At 39.9% G+C, this 18931-nt stretch overlaps 1 protein-coding gene and 1 long non-coding RNA gene across 11 annotated transcripts in view; one reads left to right on the top strand and one right to left on the bottom strand.

Annotated features, from left to right (window-relative positions):
• Positions 1-8547, top strand: part of RET (ret proto-oncogene) — a 93036-nt gene extending 84489 nt beyond the window's left edge. For all 3 annotated transcript variants that reach the window (XM_085583313.1, XM_085583314.1, XM_085583315.1), the window contains 3 exons: positions 366-465; positions 1405-1552; positions 3437-8547. In XM_085583313.1, the coding sequence (XP_085439439.1) occupies positions 366-465; positions 1405-1552; positions 3437-3594 (406 nt within the window). In that variant the 3' untranslated portion in view covers positions 3595-8547. The remainder of the gene's footprint in view (positions 1-365; positions 466-1404; positions 1553-3436) is intronic.
• Positions 1-18931, bottom strand: part of LOC110468616 (uncharacterized) — a 29979-nt gene that overhangs the window by 10083 nt on the left and 965 nt on the right. Inside the window, exons 2-3 of one of the 8 annotated variants that reach the window (XR_014956270.1) lie at positions 18389-18502; positions 239-16631 (exon numbers count right to left, since the gene is read on the bottom strand). This is a non-coding gene — a long non-coding RNA (uncharacterized LOC110468616). Of the gene's footprint in view, positions 1-238; positions 18719-18931 lie in introns of those variants that run through there. The other 7 variants (XR_014956273.1, XR_014956272.1, XR_014956269.1 and 4 more) reach the window with 7 other exon arrangements.

Below are 18931 nucleotides of genomic sequence, written 5' to 3'. Positions count from 1 at the left end.
AACAGCAGAGTTTTTCAGTTTGATACACAAATTTATTGTGCCATACACAAAGTGAGCTAGCAATCTGGCATGCTGTCCTACTTTGGAGGTGGTCCCTTGAGAAAGTGAAACCTGAGACGACAGTCCTTCAAGGACAGCCAAGTGCATCATCATTTAAACTCATGGAGACTCTTGAAAATAAAAGCCCATTTTTATGAGTGTCAGTTGTTAATTCCAGGGAACATTTACCAGTACTCACAGCAGAGATTGATCTACTTGTGGATGACCTTCATGCCACAGTTAAGTTCAGTGCTGTAAATCATTAGAGCAGAAGCAGGAGCCATTTGTAACCGTTTGGGTTTTTTTCACCCTGTGACGGGTCCCAGGTACAGCCTCATGTTGCGCTGTTGGAAGCAAGAAGCTGATAAAAGACCAACATTTACTGAGATCAGCAAGGAATTAGAGAAAATGATGGTGAAGAGTAGGGTAAGTGTGGAAAACATGGAATTTGAAAATTTTTGTGGTCTTCTGAGTTTGAATGTACAGAAATAATTACTTCTAAAATTTATTTTAAAGCAAAGGAACTTATTCTTCATCAAATCTTGAAGCTTTTACATATCTAGTTCCTTCTACATGCATGCAGCTTCTTGAAAGCAGTATTACCTCTTCTAATAGCTTTGGTGACTTCAGCTCAAAATGCGTGTGAATTATTCTTAACTTGTCTATTTTCTTTAAATAATAGCAATAATTTAAAAACTATTATGAAAAGTTACTCCTAAATTTCACTCATAAATAAATAACGTTAGAGAGCCAGAACTAGAAGAATGTGGTATTTCATGCATTTTAAATTAGTTGAAAATGCTTGACATTCACTTTTTTTTTGCATCAAAGCAATTCAGCAACACAAATAAAAACCAATTAATTCTTACTGGTGACCTACATATTTAGGTTTAGAACAGCAACCATAGTTTTATTTGGCAATATTTAGGTAGTTATTTTATGCATTGTTATGTAATAGCTTTTGTAAAATGATTATGAGCTCTGAGTACCTTGTCCTTTAAGCATGCATATGTATCTCCATATATATATTTCAGGCATACATTGGATCAGGTGCACCAGCAGCTGAAGGGCAAACAGAGCAGTTAGGACAGCTTTGCAGTTTGTTGGGTGTTTTGCTGATGTGCAGAATTAAGTAGGGGAAGTATTCATATGTCTCTATCAGAGGCATTGTTCAGGCAAATGAGATGCTTCCAGAGCTGCTGTGGCTGCTGGAAAGCAGAGCCTCCTCAGGTACCAGAGGTTCTAAAGAAAGGTTAATGCAGTGGGTCTGTAGTTCCTTGCTGTAAAGAAAACAGGTGCACATTTATGGTTTTCACCCAAACTGCCACGTGCATTAATGCAGCTTTTTATGTATTAATTTCTCAGGACTACTTAGACCTTGCAGCTTCCACGCCCTCTGATTCCTTACTGTACGATGATGGGCTCTCAGAAGAGGAGACACCTCTCGTGGACTGTAATAATGCTCCCCTCCCTCGAACCCTCCCTTCCACATGGATTGAAAACAAACTCTATGGTAGAATTTCACATGCATTTACTAGATTCTAGCAACACACAAAAAAAGCTGATTTTTCTTCTGCACTGTTCTCAGACTCTGTAACCCCATTACAGTGTTTCTTGTCTGAATGAAGCCAATCAAAATTTGCTTGGAAGCTTTTTTGGGGTTTTTTGTTTGTTTGTTTGTTTGTTTTTTATTTTGGTAAATGTCAAAGTTTGCATCAGGATCCATCCTTTAGTCATTTTGCAGCTGTGTCTAAAATAAACATTTTAAAAGGATGTGAAAATAAGTAAAATGACTAGATATCGTACAGTAAAAGCAAAAAAAAAAAGATCAGGGAAGTATTCTCAGGGGAAACATAAAATACTAATGAGTATCTAATTCAACTATCCTGTTGGGGAGGCTACAACATTTCAAATATGTTAGATTCTGCACCTCTAATTTAAGCAATAGACTTTTTTTTTAATACTGTTTTTTGCTATAACTCGGTGATAAGACTCATCTGCAACATTTTTCATTTATTCAGAAGGATGTCTAAATTTCAGCTGCTATTAGTACATTTTGGATCTATAAGCTGAAATATATTTAATGTATCATAGTATGAAAACAGATTATTATATACAGAAGGTAGAAGTACTGTATATAAATATTATATACAGACTAAACTGACATGTAAAATCCTTTGAAAACTTAATTAACAATGGGCATTTTGAAAATATCATCTGTTTTCACGTCCTTTGATTTGTTATGAACATGTTAGTACTAAACCTCGACTCAATGATGTAGCAAGTGTTTTTAAAAAGAACATACGCTTTCATATTGTGATGGTGAGATGGACAGTAAAAATGGTTCTTGCCAAAACTCCTATATTTTGTCTTCTGATTAAATATTCTACATGGTTTTAGATACTTACTAACATCACAGATACTTTTTTCATTCTTCAAGCAGTATGACTTTTGAAAAGTTGGATCTTTTAGTTTAAAAGTTGCCATTAATACATGGCTTTGGGTCTATTTTTGATCTATACCTTAGCTATTATTTTCTTCATTAGGTTTTCTCAACTCATGTTGATTTTGGGGCACTTAGTGAAGTAGCATAAAAAAGTTGCCACAAGGTTGATGTCAGATGCTGAATGCTTAATAAGCAACAGAATCAGATTTCTGTGTTTGAAAATCTCAACCCTGCTATGATTCTGTGTTTGCACAGCTGAATCAACATGGTGCTAAGCACTCTGCATCCATTTTGGTTATCACTTGTGCCTAAACACAGAAACAGTTACTGCACTCTATACAAATAATTACAGGCCTGAAATGCAACTTTAAATGCTGAATCAAGACAGGAGTGCTCAGCATTTTGTTGGACTTTACTCAGTTGCCCTCCTGGGGTTTCCTGAAATTAAGCAGGGATCCCTAGTGGGGGTGTGAAAATGTCCCCAGAACCTCACTGAAGCCAAAGGAAAATCATCCATTTAAATAAATGGAAATATTCTATCATTAAAATGGACTTTGGATCCTGTCCCAAATGGGTTTATTAATTCTTGGAGCATCTCCTGTACAGCAAGAACTTTCTCTTGCAAAGCAATATATTGCTACATGAGTGTTAAAATATAAAATTATGGAAAATTGGAGGCTTATGAGAAGAACAATTCTTAGCTTTTTATTATGCACATGTGCATGCATGCACAAAATTTTTTATTGAGTAAGCACTTTAATTTATCCAGGTTTTTGCCTGCATCTGAATTTCTGCTTCAGGGATTTCAAACTTCATTTATATGAATTGATTTGGGACAAAATCCAGTGGGCTGGCTTAAAGTATTGAAGGGAGTTTTGCCAAGGGCCTTACTGTCTGCACATGAAGTTATGGTTCTTCAGTGCAGAAAAAATTATCTGTTTTCATTTTTAGGCATGTCATACCCGAACTGGCCTGAGGAGAGTCCCGTTCCACTCACAAGATTCGATGGCACTAACTCTGTGTTTTCAAGATATGCAAATGATAGTGTATATGCTAACTGGATGGTTTCACACTCAGCGGCAAAGTTTATGGACAAGTTTGATAGCTAAAATTTTCTTTGTGAAAGGTAATGGGCTCCTGAGGAAAGCAAGGAGGCAAAGAGTGGGAAGTCCATTGACTTGTTCTTTGTACAATCGACAACTAACTTTCAAATTGGCAAATCCCTTTATTGGTAGTTTTTCAAGTGTGTTATTTATGCTGAAGACTATAACTGGTACTCTCCTCTTTCAGAAAACATATCAAGCTGGATAAGAGTTGTAGTTCTGGTACTTCTTTCTAAGTTGCCAGTTTGCATATGGTTCCATTTGGCAACTTCTTAGTGCAAATGGCCTTGTACTTCATCCTCAGTGGTTTTTAGACTAACCATCCTGTGTTACAGTGTTCTGGGATGATAAAACGTACTTGAACTGCTACTTTTATAGTGGCTGTTAGCATACAACCACTCAATCTAAGCAGGAAGCACAAAAACTATATAGAAGGGAGGAGGGTATCAGGCACCCAGATGACTGAACTTGCTATCAAATTACAAGTGTTAGAATGATGTTGGCACTAACAAAGCCAATATATTAGTTTGGAAGAAAACATTTAGTAACTCAATAGAGGACTTGAGATTCAACATTTGAAGTCTTGTAAAATGTATTGTCTTGTCTTAATGAGAAGAGAATTTGTTTTATTAGTCTTAACTTCTCTTACCTTTAGCACAATGGAGATAAATTTGATACAAGATAAACTGTATAGACTGATGGCAATCAAGAATGTTCATCTGACACATTTACTTTCCATCACTTTCCATATTAGTAATGTTAAAACATACAGTCATACAATCATAGTTTATTCTATGAGTTAAAAATAGGCTATACAGGATTTTTAGACTGAATTCATAGAAGAGTAACATCATAGAATGGTTTGTGTGGAAGGGAACTTGAAGGTCATCTAGTTCAACTCCCTGCCCCACTGGCCCACTCCTCTGCTGTGGGGAGGGACACCTTCCACTAAACCAGGTTGCTCAAATTCTCATCCAACCTGGACTGGAACACTGCCAGGGATGTGGCATCCACAATTTCTCTGGGCAGCCTGTTCCAGTGCCTCACACCTTCACAGTAAAGAACTTATTTTTAATATCTAACCTAAACCTGCCTTCTTTCAGTTTAAAACCATTTTCCTATCCTAACATTAAATGCCCCAATAAAAAACTCCATGTCCAGCTTTTCTGTAGCTCCCTTTATGTACTGAAAGGCTGCTTTAAGGTCTCCCCAGAGCCTTCTCTTCTCCAGGCTGAGCAGCCAAAACTCTCTCAGCCTGTCTTTATAGGAGATGTGTTTAGCCCTCTGACAGTCTTTGTGACCCTTGTCTGGACTCGCTCTAACAGGTACATGAAGTCCTTTTGCTGGGAATGCCAGAGTTGATGCAGCTCTCTGGGTTGGGTCTCAGAAGAATAAAGGAGGAGAAAGCCGTCCTTGACCTGCTCCCCACACTGCTTTTGATGTAGCCTGGGATACAGCTGGCTTGTTGGGCTGTAAAAATATATTTCCTGGTCATATTGAGCATCTCATCAATCAATACTCCCTAGTCCTTTTCCCCAGGGCTGCTCTCAATCCATTCTCCAGCCATCGTGTCTTTGTGCTTGGGATTGCCATGACCAAGGTGCAGGACCTTGTCTTGCCTTGTTGGACTTGCTGAGGTTTGTGTGGGCCCACTCTCAAGCCTTTCTAAGTCCCTGTAGATGACATCCTTTCTCTCATTGTGGCAGCTGCACCACACAGCTTGGTGTCATCGAAAAACTTGCTGAGGGTGCCCTCGATCTGCTGTCAATGCTGACTGAGGTGTCAAACAGTGCCAGTACTGACCCCTGTGGAACAGCACTCATTCACTGGTCTCCACTTGGATGTTGAACTGTTGACAGCAACTCTGAGCGTGACCATCCAGCCAATTCCTTATCCACCACATGGTCCGTCCATCAAATCCATGCCTCTCCAGTTGCAAGTCAAGGATGTAAGATATGTAAGACAGTGTCAAATGCTCTTCACAAGTCCAGGTAGATGGCATCAATCACTCTTCTCTTACCCACCAGCACTGTAATCCTGTCATAGAAGGATGTTTGTAGTGTTTGCCCTTAGTGATGCCATGTGGACTGTCACCAATCACCTTATTTTCCATATTTTGTCATCAGGTTCCATGGACTTGTGGACCCTCAGGTTCCTTAGCTGGTTCAGAACCTGATCTTCCCCTATGGTGGGTGGTTCTTTATTCTTACAGTCCCTGCCTTTGCCACCTCAGCAAAAGGGTTCCTGCAAACTTGGGCCTCAGTGGCTGAACAACTGGCTGGTGAAGACTGAGGCAAAAATGTACTCAATGGCATTGACTACCTCAGCCTTCTCCATGCCACAGGTAACCATGTCTCTCATTTCATTCTGGAGAGGTCTCACATTTTCACTGATGTACCTGTAGAAGATTTATTTTGTTGCCCCGATGTCCCTGGCCAGATAGAATTTTATCAGGGCTTTAGCTTCCTAACCTGGTTGCTTGTACAATTGCTCTGTATTCCTCTTGGCCTATCTGTCCTTGCTTTCATTCTTTTTCTGTGGGGGAAGCATAGGCTTCCTTTTCGTGTTTGAGTTTGTCTAGGAGTTCCTTGTTCATCCATTTGGGTCTCCTGACATTTTTGCCTGGCTTCCTCTTTGTTGCATCGGTTTTGACCTTACAAGAGGTGATCCTTGACTATTAACCAGCTTTCTTGGGTCACTCTTCCTTTCAGGGCTTTATCCCATACTCTACCCAGAAGATCTCTGAAGAGGCCAAGGTGTGCCTTCCTGATGTCCAGGTTAGTGAGCTTGCAGTGTGCCACCTTGCTGGCCTGAGGATATTGAAGTCCATCATTTCATGATCCCTGCAGCCAAGGCTGCCCTTGAGATTCACAGCCTTTCCTTATTGGAAAGAACAAGGTCCAGCATAGCAACTCTCCTCGTTTACTCCTCTGTCACTTGGAGAAGAATCTCATGCCCTGCTGTGTTGTCCCTCCAATGGATATTGGGATAGTTGAAGTTCCCCAGGAGGACCAGGGCTTGTGAATATCAGGCAGCACCTCTGCCTGTAGAGGGTCTCATCTGCTTGGCTCTCATCTCCTGCTTGGGTGGCCTTAGACTCCCACTATAACATCTTGTCCTTGCCCTCCCTTTAATCCTCAGCCATAAACTCCTCATCCAACCCCAATACAGCTCCAAACACTCCATGTGGTCATGGACCTAGCGGGCAACACCACTTTTTCCTGTTCCCTGCCTGTCCTTCCTAAAGGGCCTGTGTCCTTCCACTCCAACTCTCCAGTGATAGGAGCCATCCTACCACATACCCGATGCCAGTAAGCTCATAGCCCTGCAGGTGTGCACAGTCTCCTGCTACTTTTGTTTATCCCCGAGCATTTGCATAAAGGCCTTTAAGTTGGGCCTCTGATGGAGCAGATTTACTAGCAGGAATGGCTGGAATTCCCTTGCACAGCACTTCAGCTTCTCTCTTGCTGATTTGCAATCCCTCTCCAGGCTCTGGGCGTCCCTTGCTGATACTGGTATCAGAGTAGGACTGGAATGGACTGAGGATTCCCTCTCTTAGCAACCTCAGTGTCAGTCTTCACCAGCTTGGCAAGCCTGCGACCAGAGATGCTCTGGCTGTTCCTGGCAGGTGAGTCCCCATCAGACTCCACCAGGCCAGGAGGTTTCAACATGAGTCCCCAGAAGCAGCCAGATCCCTGGCTGTGGCACTAGACCCCTAACCATTTGCTGATTTGCCAGATTCACCTGGCCCTTTCAAAGCCCTTCCCTTTGACAGGGAGGACTGATGAAAAAGCTGCCAGCACTTGAGTTCCTCAGCACCACTCCCAGGGATCTGCAATGTCCTTGGTTCTCCTCAGGGCACTCCTGGCTGTATCCCTGGTGCGCACGTGAAACAACAGCAGCAAATGTCAGGAGACTGTAGGAGGCTCTGGGTGACATGCCTGCTGCAGCTCTCTGGTAATCAGTCAGGTTGATGAGTGGGTTTCTCTGTGCCTCTCAGAGGAGAGAGGAGAGTCCCGTGCACTCTCACCTGTCACCTCTGCTAGTTGTGCTGGTTGTTACACAGGGAGCAGATGGGGCTGCCTGACTCAGCTCCAGCCTCACTCCTGACGTGATGGTCCTCCCTCTCCAGCCTGCAGTGCTGAAGTGGGTCTGCAGGGTCACCTCAGGCTTCAGGGAAGTCTCTTCCTCCAGCAGGTTCTTGTCATTTCAAGTGTCTGTTCTTCTGCCTTCCTGACAACCCTCCTCCCTTCTGTGTGTGCATGGTGGGAGAGTTTTTGCCTCTTTGGCTGTGGGATTATTGCAGGCTGCCCTTAGAACCAGCCATCCAACTCCTTCACAGCCTGAAGTTACGTAGCCTTCTCAGCCCTCCGCAGCTCTGCCACAGGACGTCCTCTGCCTCAGCACATCTTTTGCAGATGAGACTCAAGTACAGAGATTTGGTTTGCAGTCTTGTTAAGTGGGTTGGAGACCTCCTCTCAGCTCCAAATTGCATATACTGCCATGCACAGGACGCTGCCATAACATAATTCCAAATAAACCTATTACCTTGAAAGTACAAATAAACAGTTGCACAGCGAAATTGCTGTTGAAATGGCCCAAGGCAAATGTCACTGGAATTTGTTAAGGTGAAATATAAAAATGTCCTTACAAAAGTGACTTGATACTTGGGAGAACAATCAGGCTGTGAGTCATGTTCTATGTGGAAGAGTAAATGATCAGCACTATTTTTGTCTTTATTTGTAATCTACCATGGTTAAGGGTAACCTTTCATTTGCTACAAATGTTGGGATGTAAATCCCAAGTGACTCGTTGTTAGCGTTGTGATGGTTATTCTAAATAATCCAATTCTACCAAAGCTTGCTCCTGTCACAGTCCAATTTAGATGTTTCAGATCTGTTTTCAGATGTTGTTTTGTGTATCAACTTTATGTTTCCATTAAAGTCTGTGATTTCAGAAGCATGGTCTTGAGTCAGACTGCCAAAACCTGAACACAGATTTTCATTTTGCAAAAAGTGGGATATGAAGCTGTGTGTTGGAATTGAAAGAGCTTCCCTGTTGGATTGATCCTGTCCTGGCTTTGGACAAGCAGTAGGCACAGCAGCTTTTCCTTGGCACAGAATTTGCAATATTGAGTAATGCTTATGTACATCTGAATGCAGGAGGGGCTCTGCTGTGACACCACGGTGATCTTCATTGGGATGACACGACTGTCAGAGTGCATACTTGGAAAACAAAGGGCACTGAAAATGAAACCCTTGATATGGGCTGTTTTTTCTATTGAGAGATCTACAAAAATGAGACAAAAATTGTGGTAACTTGATGCTTTGTCTAGTTGTATTCCTATATATTATGTCTGTAACGGGAATTCCTCACTTGCCATGGGCACCCAAGGCATCAAGATTCTTGGTTTTGTTTGGGTGTTTCTCTTCCTTAAATGAAAAATGCAATTTTATCCAGTATCTTCAGCAAGAGTATGCAGCTGAGAGATGTGAAACACCCAGTGTCTAATCCAACAGCCCTGTGACAACATTGCTGTACAGTAGGTGAGTGGGACAGTAAGCGATGCTGAAATAACCAGCAGAGGCAGGGAGTAGTGTGTACTTTAGACTTTCAGCATAAGTCAGTGTTGTTTCAACCATTAATTTGTGTGAGAATTTCACTAATAGTTATTGCTACCTATCCTACTGGACATAGATCCTGCATATAAAACACATACATGGCCCATAATTACAGTTTCCATGCACAATTACCTGCATTAAGCACAGTTTAATGAAAAATTATGTGTTTCCTAATCCAATTAATTCTGACTCCTTTCCTGCTTATGAATGTTGGCAAGAAATAGATTATTGCTTTTAAGTATTCATTCATAATATGAATTCATAAAGCTTCTTATGTCTTCTGTGTATGCTATTTTTGTAAATATTTCCCTTGAAGTGTTTCCTGTTTGTTCTGTGTTGCCACTAGTCAAAATGGTGACAATTTTGTTTCAGTTCCTCTTTGGAGAGTAAATGTACTTCCCACATGGGAAAAAAGTGATACAACAGATTATTATTTCCATCAGTGCCAGAAATACTTAAGCACTTGGATGCCCTGAGGAAAGTTAATTCAGAGGGAACAAATGATTCACCTAAATATACAGGTTGGAGGGAATAGCTTTCTAAAAATTTCTGCCAACCTTTTCTAAATATCTGCAGAAATGACATGGTTTACCTGATCTGTGCTTTGAGTTGTGACAGATGGGGGAGAGCATGAATCTCACATGTCAGTACAGTCCTTAGAGCAGCACAAGGAAATCATTGCAATATTGGTTTTCACAAACTTCCAGAGGTGGGATACTCAGAAAATCTACTGTGAACTTGCAAATTTTAATTTTCCTACATTAACCTGGTTCATATAGTAGAAGTTCTTAAAAATATTATCCCATGGATATGAGGTACATAATATTTAAATGATGGGGATCTTATATACAACTCGTAATGCAAAATATGCATGAATCTCTATGTTACCCTCAACTGGACCTTAGGAATTCTCAAAAACATACAGTAAAGGCAAGCTTATAGTCCTTGTTGATTTAGCATTAGTCTTATATGAATAATACAAGCTTCAAAATACATGTAAAAAGAATATTTCTACTCTATATTTTTTGAAAGTCCAAAAAATGGCTTATAATTTTGAAGTATTTTGTTTCAAAACTCAGCTTACCTGAAGGTGTTGTTTCTCACTGTAGCTACAGTGGTAAATTTATAACAAAATACTGGAGATAATATTCAAAAGCACCAGCCCTTAAGTAACACCAGCAATATTCCCCATGAACAAAGTGCAGATGGGCCATAATGTGATGAGTGATCTGGTCTTTCCAGCCCAGGCAAACTTCCTGAAAAAGAACCGAGTCATTCTCTAAAAATTTATGCAAGTACTTAAAATCTTAATAAGAAAACCTTAGCTGTTCACATCCTCTCCATCTAACTTCATAAAATTTAAGTAGTCCTTCTGAAGTTAATGGAATCATTCATAAATATATTACTCATAGACATTTGCAGGTCTAAAGTCCAATATCCCAAGATTCAGCTAGCAAAAGTACAAAGGGCAGTATCAAAATGTGGACAAAGCAGCAATAGCCCTCATGTACCCATTCTTGCTACAACATTTTAACTTACTTGTTAAGAAGCAGTCTGTAGATTGAAATACTAGACACCAGAGAACAGGTAAGCACAAATAAATTTCTGATTTATACCTCGAAGAGACAATGAATGAAATATTTTTTGGTATTTATCAAGTTCTCCAGTAAAGCTGAGTCATTAGTTTAAGCTCTGTTTTGTAATTCTCATTTCTAAACCTTGGGACAGCAACCTCTGTCTTTGAGTTACAATGGTTAAGTACTCCTAATGCATTCTGAGAAAATTAAAAGAGTCTCTCTTTTTATACTGTTTTTGGCTTTACCTGGTCTTTTAAAGGGTTATATGTATCATAAACCAACAAATTTCTTGCTGAAACCTCTTTCTTTGAGCCATTATCAAAGATAATGTTCTGAAGTTAAGTAAAAACATTTTGCCTGCCTGAGGATGGGTGAGTACACCTTTCCTTAAGCTCATCAGAAATAATTAGCTCCTTATTTGGGTTAAAAAGGCACAATTCATAAAAATGCAACTTAATGTTACCTGAAAGCATTTTCATGTGGAAATCATTTTCATATGATTTCACTTTTCATTACAGATTAATCTAAATAGTGAGAACAGTTTAAGAGCATTGCAGTTATACTTACTATAGATTTGAAATCCTGAACAACTCAGCCTCAGTCTGGGTATCTGTCATTGCAGTTCCTAGTCTGATTTTTCTTCTCTCAGCATGTCACATAAATTATTGTTTAAGCCCTTATATAATTTTTTAGCTGTTCAGGGCTTTCCTTCCTGACATTATCCTGATTGAAAGAGTTTGAAGTGAAACCTGATTTTTGTTTGGAACATGTGCCACTTTCATAGCTTCCTGCCAATGCAATTTCCTTTCTGAATTTACTGTGCTTAAGGATGGAAGTATTTTTTTTTTTTTTTAATAAAACTAAAATTGCTATATATTTTAAGCATTTGGTTTGCAAAGAATCTTGCTTGCCTAAATTTAGGTATATTTGAAAGTTGTTTTGGGGAAAAGAACCCCCGAAAACTCCACTTTGTCTTTCTGAGAATGTAATGTAGTGTAAGCTATAGCCCAGTGCAAATCAATTAACTAGTAGGATACATTCATCCTACCTTTTTTTCCAAACTGCTGCCAATAACAAGAATAATATCTGTTTATTGAAGATTATTTCACAAAAAAGGATTCAGAATAAATTCTTGTCTCTTGGAAAAGGACATGTCAAAAGGGTGGAATCCCAAGTAAGGAGTGGCTGATGGGACAGATGAGGAGGCTGAGAGAGGGGGCTGATCTCATTCCTTGAGAAAACTAGTAAGGATTCATCTTCAGATGATTAAAAAGCTTGGAAGAGCATTGTAAAGATTGAAGTATGAGAAAAGTGTATGAAAAGATCTAGGAGATCAATACCAGAGTCATAGTATATTTTTTTTAAATGTGTACAGAGCTTTGAGAACCAGCCAGTGAGAAACAAACAGGGTTAACTGTTCTCCAAGATAGTTTTTGTGTGGTCAAGAGTGTCAGCAGAAGACAAGAATTATTCTTTCTGGTACAGGGTATAAATAATTGAGGGAGATTTTAGCATCGGGTCAGGAAAGCATTTAACTGCCTACTTCACTGTTCTTCCTGTGCAGAGGCTTTCTGAGTCTAGCCGGCAAACAGAAGGGCATGAAGTTTATGCTGCTTATAGGGATTTTTATTTTAAAACGTTGTTGGAGGTCTTAGAGGTGGTGTTCTTCTAGGATCATTTGTTAAAATGAACTGTGGCAGTTTGTTAAATATCAAAGAAAAACAGATGATGTGAGTTTTTGTAGAAATACTGTGGGGAATACTTATTTATACTATAAAATATTGATCCCCATTTTTACATGCACAAAGATAAAGTAAGCAATCGGGTTACAACAGGTTACCCTCAGAGACAGCTTTGTAACCAAACAATGTTTATGGAATCCATTATGTTTGCTTACTGAGTCTCCATTATGGTTTCCTCATACTAGAAAATATGAAATACATGCTTTGAAATGCTAGACCTTAAACTAGAGATTGCTTCTAATGGTTAGGATTTCCAATGAGAATTGTATTTCCTAGGCAATACACTGTTTAAGGGTATTACACCTTGAAACGCAGTGATATGAGTAGCACATAGTACCTTTATTGCTATGAAAGGCATCAAGTCTACACTAAGGACCTTGTCATACAAGATTTAAGCATAGCTCAGGGGGAGCAGAAAACATACATAAAATTATCAGCAGCATTTTAGCATTCACAAGTTAAGCTATGTTTTTCCACCTCCTACACGTGGCCAAATTTTACAATTTGCATGTGTCTGCACTCGTAATGAACCTCTTCGTGTTGTGAGTGTACATCAGTAATTTAAACATAGCTTGCACATAGCTTCTAAGATGCTTAAGTTGCATAAAAAGTCAGTTTGAAAAAAACATTTTATCTCTGTGCTTATCCTCTCATAAATATTATTTGTTTTTTAAAATAGTGCAAATCCTTGCTTGTCTAGCATAGTGCCAGAACTGGTAACTGACATTCTTTAAATTTAAATTAAAAAGAGAATGAAACTGAAATAGGAATGTCATTTATAACTATTCAATGCCATCTAGTAAATACTTCTGAACTTGATATTCCATAATTTAAATGGGGTGCAGATCAGGTCTTTCTCATTCTAATTCTAAAAATAGGGACAGGAAAGGAGATGCAAGAACACATTTTCCTTGCTCTTGAGAAGGAGTGGGAAAAAATTCAAGTGATTTTCAAAATGCTCAGCTCTCCTGGAGTTGCATTTCTAATGTAAAATCTTGCTTTGAATTAATTTGATTTGGAGTTTCATTTTACCAACAGATGTGAGTCGATGTAAGATGCTCATTAGCAAAACTTTTTCCCAACAAAGATAAAACAAGTCAGCAATTAAAGAGAAGCTTGTGAGACTGTTAGGAATGCAGTGACATTTGATCCTGACTTTGCAAATCAGTTCATCCTTACCCATTGGTTTTATAATGATAATGATAGTGAAGTCTCAACAGCATACTTTAACACTTTGCCAAAATCAGCCACTGCTTTTATGCATCATAGGAACAGATGCCAATTTCCATGAAAATCTAAACAAAGTATTTTCAACTGCTCAACTGAGGTATGGTATTTTTTTTCTGGTTGTCTGTTGGTATTCTGTGGTACCTAGGAGGCTTCTTTTGACAAGGGAATCTTCCTTTTGCCCTGTCTTAGCACTGTTACAGCCCTACGACAGTTTTTCAGTCACTGGTAAAGTACTGCTAATAAAATCAAAGTAGTTAGGTGATTTTATTATTACTTCCATGCCATTTTATGGAAGGGAGGAGTTTAAAAACATGACAAATGTTGCTCTTAAAAACATTTTAATGATGTATATGCAACAATGAATGGTACCAGAAACAAGAGAAACAATTTGTTTTATGAACTGGCTGGACTTTTTACTCAAATGGAGAGAGATCTTTTTTTGGGCAGTGACAGACAAGTCATAACACTAGCAAAGAAATCCAAACCCTAAACTGGAGTAGATAAAATATTGCCAACAATGAGCAGCACAGTACAGACAATGAACAAGGTACTAACTGTTTACTAAACTGTCAGCATGGATGATCATCTCTGTACTGTGCCTTTCTACAGTTTTGTTTTTTTGTGTGGAAGGTAGTGGTGGTTTTATTGACTGTTGGGCAGGCTCAATGGGTACATACACCTGATCATGCAGTAATGAATGTTAAATACTGATATGCTGAGTATTTTGTGTAAAATATGAAGCACATCAGGTTAAGAAAGCCAACCCCCCCACAAAAAAAAAAAAAAAAAAAAGAATATGTAATTTTTTAGTATGTTTTGCATAACACCAAATCTTCCAGTCAAACCCCTCCTATTTGCTTTACATTATAGGCACAGAAATTGGGTTGCTTGGACTTTGTTTCACAACTGCTTTGCAGTCAATGTATTAGTGACAAAATTTTCTTATCTTTTTAGAAAAATGCCTACAGCATTTCTTGGTGCTATTAGACAGAAGCTATATAGCAAAGATGTTTTGGAATAGTCAGAAATAAACCAGTATAGAATTCCAGCACTACCTACATGGATTGCTTTCCATATATGTTGTTACTGCTGTGATACCGTGGTGCAGCTGTAAGTGAGCAGTGGAACTGTGGGCACACAACCCATTGTTCCTGCCAGGAAAAATAAGGCCATGTGGCCAGGAAAAATGCTCGGCCACCACTGCAGAATATTGCCTGCTGCTCTCAGCTGGAGCAGCAGCAGAGCCCAGGCATTTAATGCAGCTCCCTGCTTGTCCTCTTCTGTATTCCTTTTCCCCCATGGCACCAGCCAGAGTGACACTGTACTGGTGGTACAGGAATGTTTCCACAATCCATTTGCTGCTGTCACAAAGCTTGGCAAACATTTGTTGCTAACAGCAACTATATGTTGGTTTCAAAGAGAAAAAGTAATTTGAAGAGATTGTATCAAAAAAATTCTGATTTATCCTTCCATACACTTTTCCAGATGCTAAGCTATCACTATTCAAAGAAAAAAGCAAGTGGACTGCAGTAAGCACTTCTGTTATCAGAAGAAAGCATTTTCAGATAGTAGATAAAACTAAATCTTATTTACATTCACTTACAGCTGTGATCGTATTGATTTTGTTTTTATGATAAGGAATGTCTTTCATGAATTAGTCTGCTTTAATGTATGAAAGGACTCTATATAAATTTTAAGTCAGTTGATACTGTTTTCTAATGAGAATTTTTGAAAGGAAGTAATTTAGCAAATGTGATCCCAAAACAACAGGAAATGAACAACCCATAGCAGTTCATTTACCAAACATTATATAAATTATATGCTTCTGAATCCAAAAATCAATACATTATAATACCAAAGATTTACTATTTATTTAATCCCAAAACACTACATGAAAAAATGTAGTCCTTCAGCACTCAAAGACATAGAGGCCAAAACCAGGCATTGACAAAAAGGAAATATTGCTCAGTGCAAAATAAAGGGCATGGTAACAATACATACAGGAAGATTTTTGTGTGGTATGTTGGTACAGAAGCGCTGTCTCTCCTAAAGCTGTGGCAAATCAAGGCATTATTCCAGTTTCTGAAAGCAGCGAGATAAAATACCCTGGCATTCCAAGCACCTGTAACTTGTGTCATTGATGCCCCACGATGACAATAAGTCTGTGTCCTTTCAGAGCTCCAGAGCAAGCTCTGGACTGGGCTCTCAGTGCCCCAGCTGGTGCTGGCACTGCAGCACTGCCAGCAGAGCCTGAGGGGGAGCCTGGCATTGCCCCAGGCAGGCGTGAGTTATTCTGCTGAAGCCACGGCCTCTCCCAAGACCCTGATTCACTGCCCGGAGCAACAGGATTCGTTTGGACAGCAGCAGTGACAAAGGGTTACAGAGTGCAACTTTGAGGATTTTGAGGGATATAAATCCCAATGAATAAAATATTGTAGGAGGGTTGATTTAGGGCTATTAAAATTTCTTCATGATTTTGCATGCATTGTTCAGTATCTGTTATAAATAATTTGCAACACTTAAGGAAAAAGAAAGCGGTTTCACATGGGATCATGTTGGAATTGTGCCATCAGTAAAGCTGAGCTGTGGTATTTGACAAAAAGCCTTGTGTCAAGGCAAACTAATGACTATTGTTTGACAATTAAAGCTCAGAATTTTCAGGCAAAATAATGGACCATTTTTCTTATTCTACATGCATGTTTCACCTCGGCTCAAGAGGTTAATAGAACAAAAATATCCTTTGTTGAAAGATTGCCTTTTTTCTTTTCTCCTTTGGCCTCATTTACATTACTCCTTCACTTTGGTATCTTGTTCTCAGATTAGCTCTTCTTTCTCTTTTTCTTTTGTTTCTTCCCCTCCAGGCCACACATATGCTTTATAAAAAAAAAAAAAAAAAAAGCATGAGAAAGAAAACCAAAACCACTAGAGGCTGGAGCTAATGCTGTTCTGGAAAACGCTTCTTTTTTGAATAATCTATTGCCAGCCAGCCACTTCCTTTTCTCCAACTGTACCAATTTAGGAACAGTGTTTAGCAAAGTTTAAGGAAACATTTTTAAAGTCTGTCTCCTAAATAACCATCCTATAATAATATTTTAGGAAAATTCAAAGCTGAGCCACATAAATTATAAATATATATACTATTGCTCTCAGATGCTAGGTCTGCAACTACCTGTCTAAGAAAAATCCTCATGCTGAAATGAATTGTATCTTAAAACACAGATATTTCCTAAATGTTTTATTGCCCGCTTTATTCACACACAATGTGGGAATTCCTCTGTACACCTGTAAGATTAACACCAAATAGGAACTATAACATCTATCTGCATAAATACAGGTCTGAGTTATGAAGGAATATCTAATCTTAGAACAGCTTGTTCTGATAGAAGAATCAGGAAACTATATGCAACATCAGTGCAAACCCATCATTTTTCCTGACATGGTAGACCTTTCATACAGAGATGACTATGAATACCCATGTTGCTCCTACAAGAGGTTAAGAAATCTATTTTTTCCTTCTCTCAGTCTGGAAAAGAACAAGCTTTGTGGGAGAGAAGAAATTCTGGTAAGCAGAGAGCACTTAGAGAAGAAAAAAAAAATATTCTGTGTATAATCCCCTGGAAGGCCCTGTATAGCTCTCTCCACATAGCAGCAAGAAGCTCATGTGCAGCAAGGTGGTACCTGGGAAACCTGAAGAACAATATTCAGAGTCTGGCTGCTCTCTAGGCCAACCAGTGGGTGCTGCAGCATTGTCAGAATGAAGGGTTAGTTAACAAAATCAGTCATTTCAGTTATCTCCATTCTGTTATCTTCTTGTACTCACAAATATTATGTCTACAGAACACTACAGCCTCCAGTGTGTCAGTGTCTACTAAACTCCTGCTCATTATCCACAACAAAGATGACAAGTGGGATGTTCAACCGTCATTGTAACATGCAATACTGAAATTTTGCATGAGGTCAGGTTTAAAATAGTATATTTACATACTGTTTTAAGAGTAATAAAGCCACATTTACCTAGTTTGAGCAGTGCATATGTGAATATTTAAAACCTTCTGATAATTCTCTTCTATGAATATACTTTTTAAGTATGTTTTTGAGGGATACCTAAAATGATGATCTAGCATTGTGACAAGTTTTAATGGATAGGAAAGTATCTGGATTGATGGATGGCAACACCAGCCAAGTGTCTTTTGCCTGTTTATTAAAGGTATTCCCTGGAAAGATCTTTGCTGTCTGAGGGCTTGAAATCTAGACTGAACAGATCTGGCTGGCCCTTGGACACCCAGCCCCCCTCCCATGCTGTGTAGTGTAGCTATTTATGAACAAATGGGTTTCTGCCTGCCTGAAGACAAAGGGCTGCTCTGTGCTAAATGGGGTACAGATCTCAAAAGAGCAGTAACGTGACAAAGGATGCAGCTTCTGCTGCTCAGACCATTGGGGCTCTGTGCTGGAAAGCCCTCAGGGCCTGCCTTTGAGGCAGGTGAGCAGTCCCAGGCAATCCAGCAGAGTGATGTCAAGTTAAGGGGGTGCAGGTGTGTACTTAATAAGCCTTTACTGGCTTTCTCTTGTTTTTGATGAGCGGAACCAAAAACGTTTGGATCAAAAACGTGGAAGGCCAATACTACCTCACCTGCTTCCCGAGCTTCACCCTTTTAAACTGCTACAAGCCACCATTCATGTGCGTGGCTGGAAGCTGCATGAGTTCCCAAGCTTGGCTTCTTTTCAGGTCAAGCCCTGCAGAAAACTAATAATTAGAAAAATAATATAGTGTAATGAAATGTTCTTCTGGAAATACAGAACTGTACATAAACACTTGGATAAGTAGAAGATAATTACTGGTAAATTCTGCTTCTTGTTTCCACCATAAAGGCTATATGACAATTTCAGGGTTTTGCTAACACTTGAGATACCAGCATCCCTGTGGTGCCGCTGGACCTCTGCGAGCCGCGGGGCTGCGGGGCTGGCAGAGCAGCGGTGCCGGGCAGCGCCGCGGCCGTTCAGGGTCACTGTCCGGGCGGGCAGCGCGGCCGGGAGCCGCCGGGAGCGGCCGGGAGCCGCCGGGAGCCGCCGGGAGCGGCCGGGAGCCGCCGGGAGCGGCCGGGAGCGGCCGGGAGCCGCCGGGAGCCGCCGGGAGCGGCCGGGAGCCGCCGGGAGCGGCCGGGAGCCGCCGGGA

The sequence above is a fragment of the Lonchura striata genome, chromosome 6 (assembly GCF_050655825.1).
Source record: "Lonchura striata isolate lonStrDom1 chromosome 6, ASM5065582v1, whole genome shotgun sequence".
NCBI lineage: Eukaryota > Metazoa > Chordata > Aves > Passeriformes > Estrildidae > Lonchura > Lonchura striata.
The sequence above is the reverse complement of the archived record's forward strand: the minus strand, read 5'-3'. Positions and strand labels throughout refer to the sequence as shown.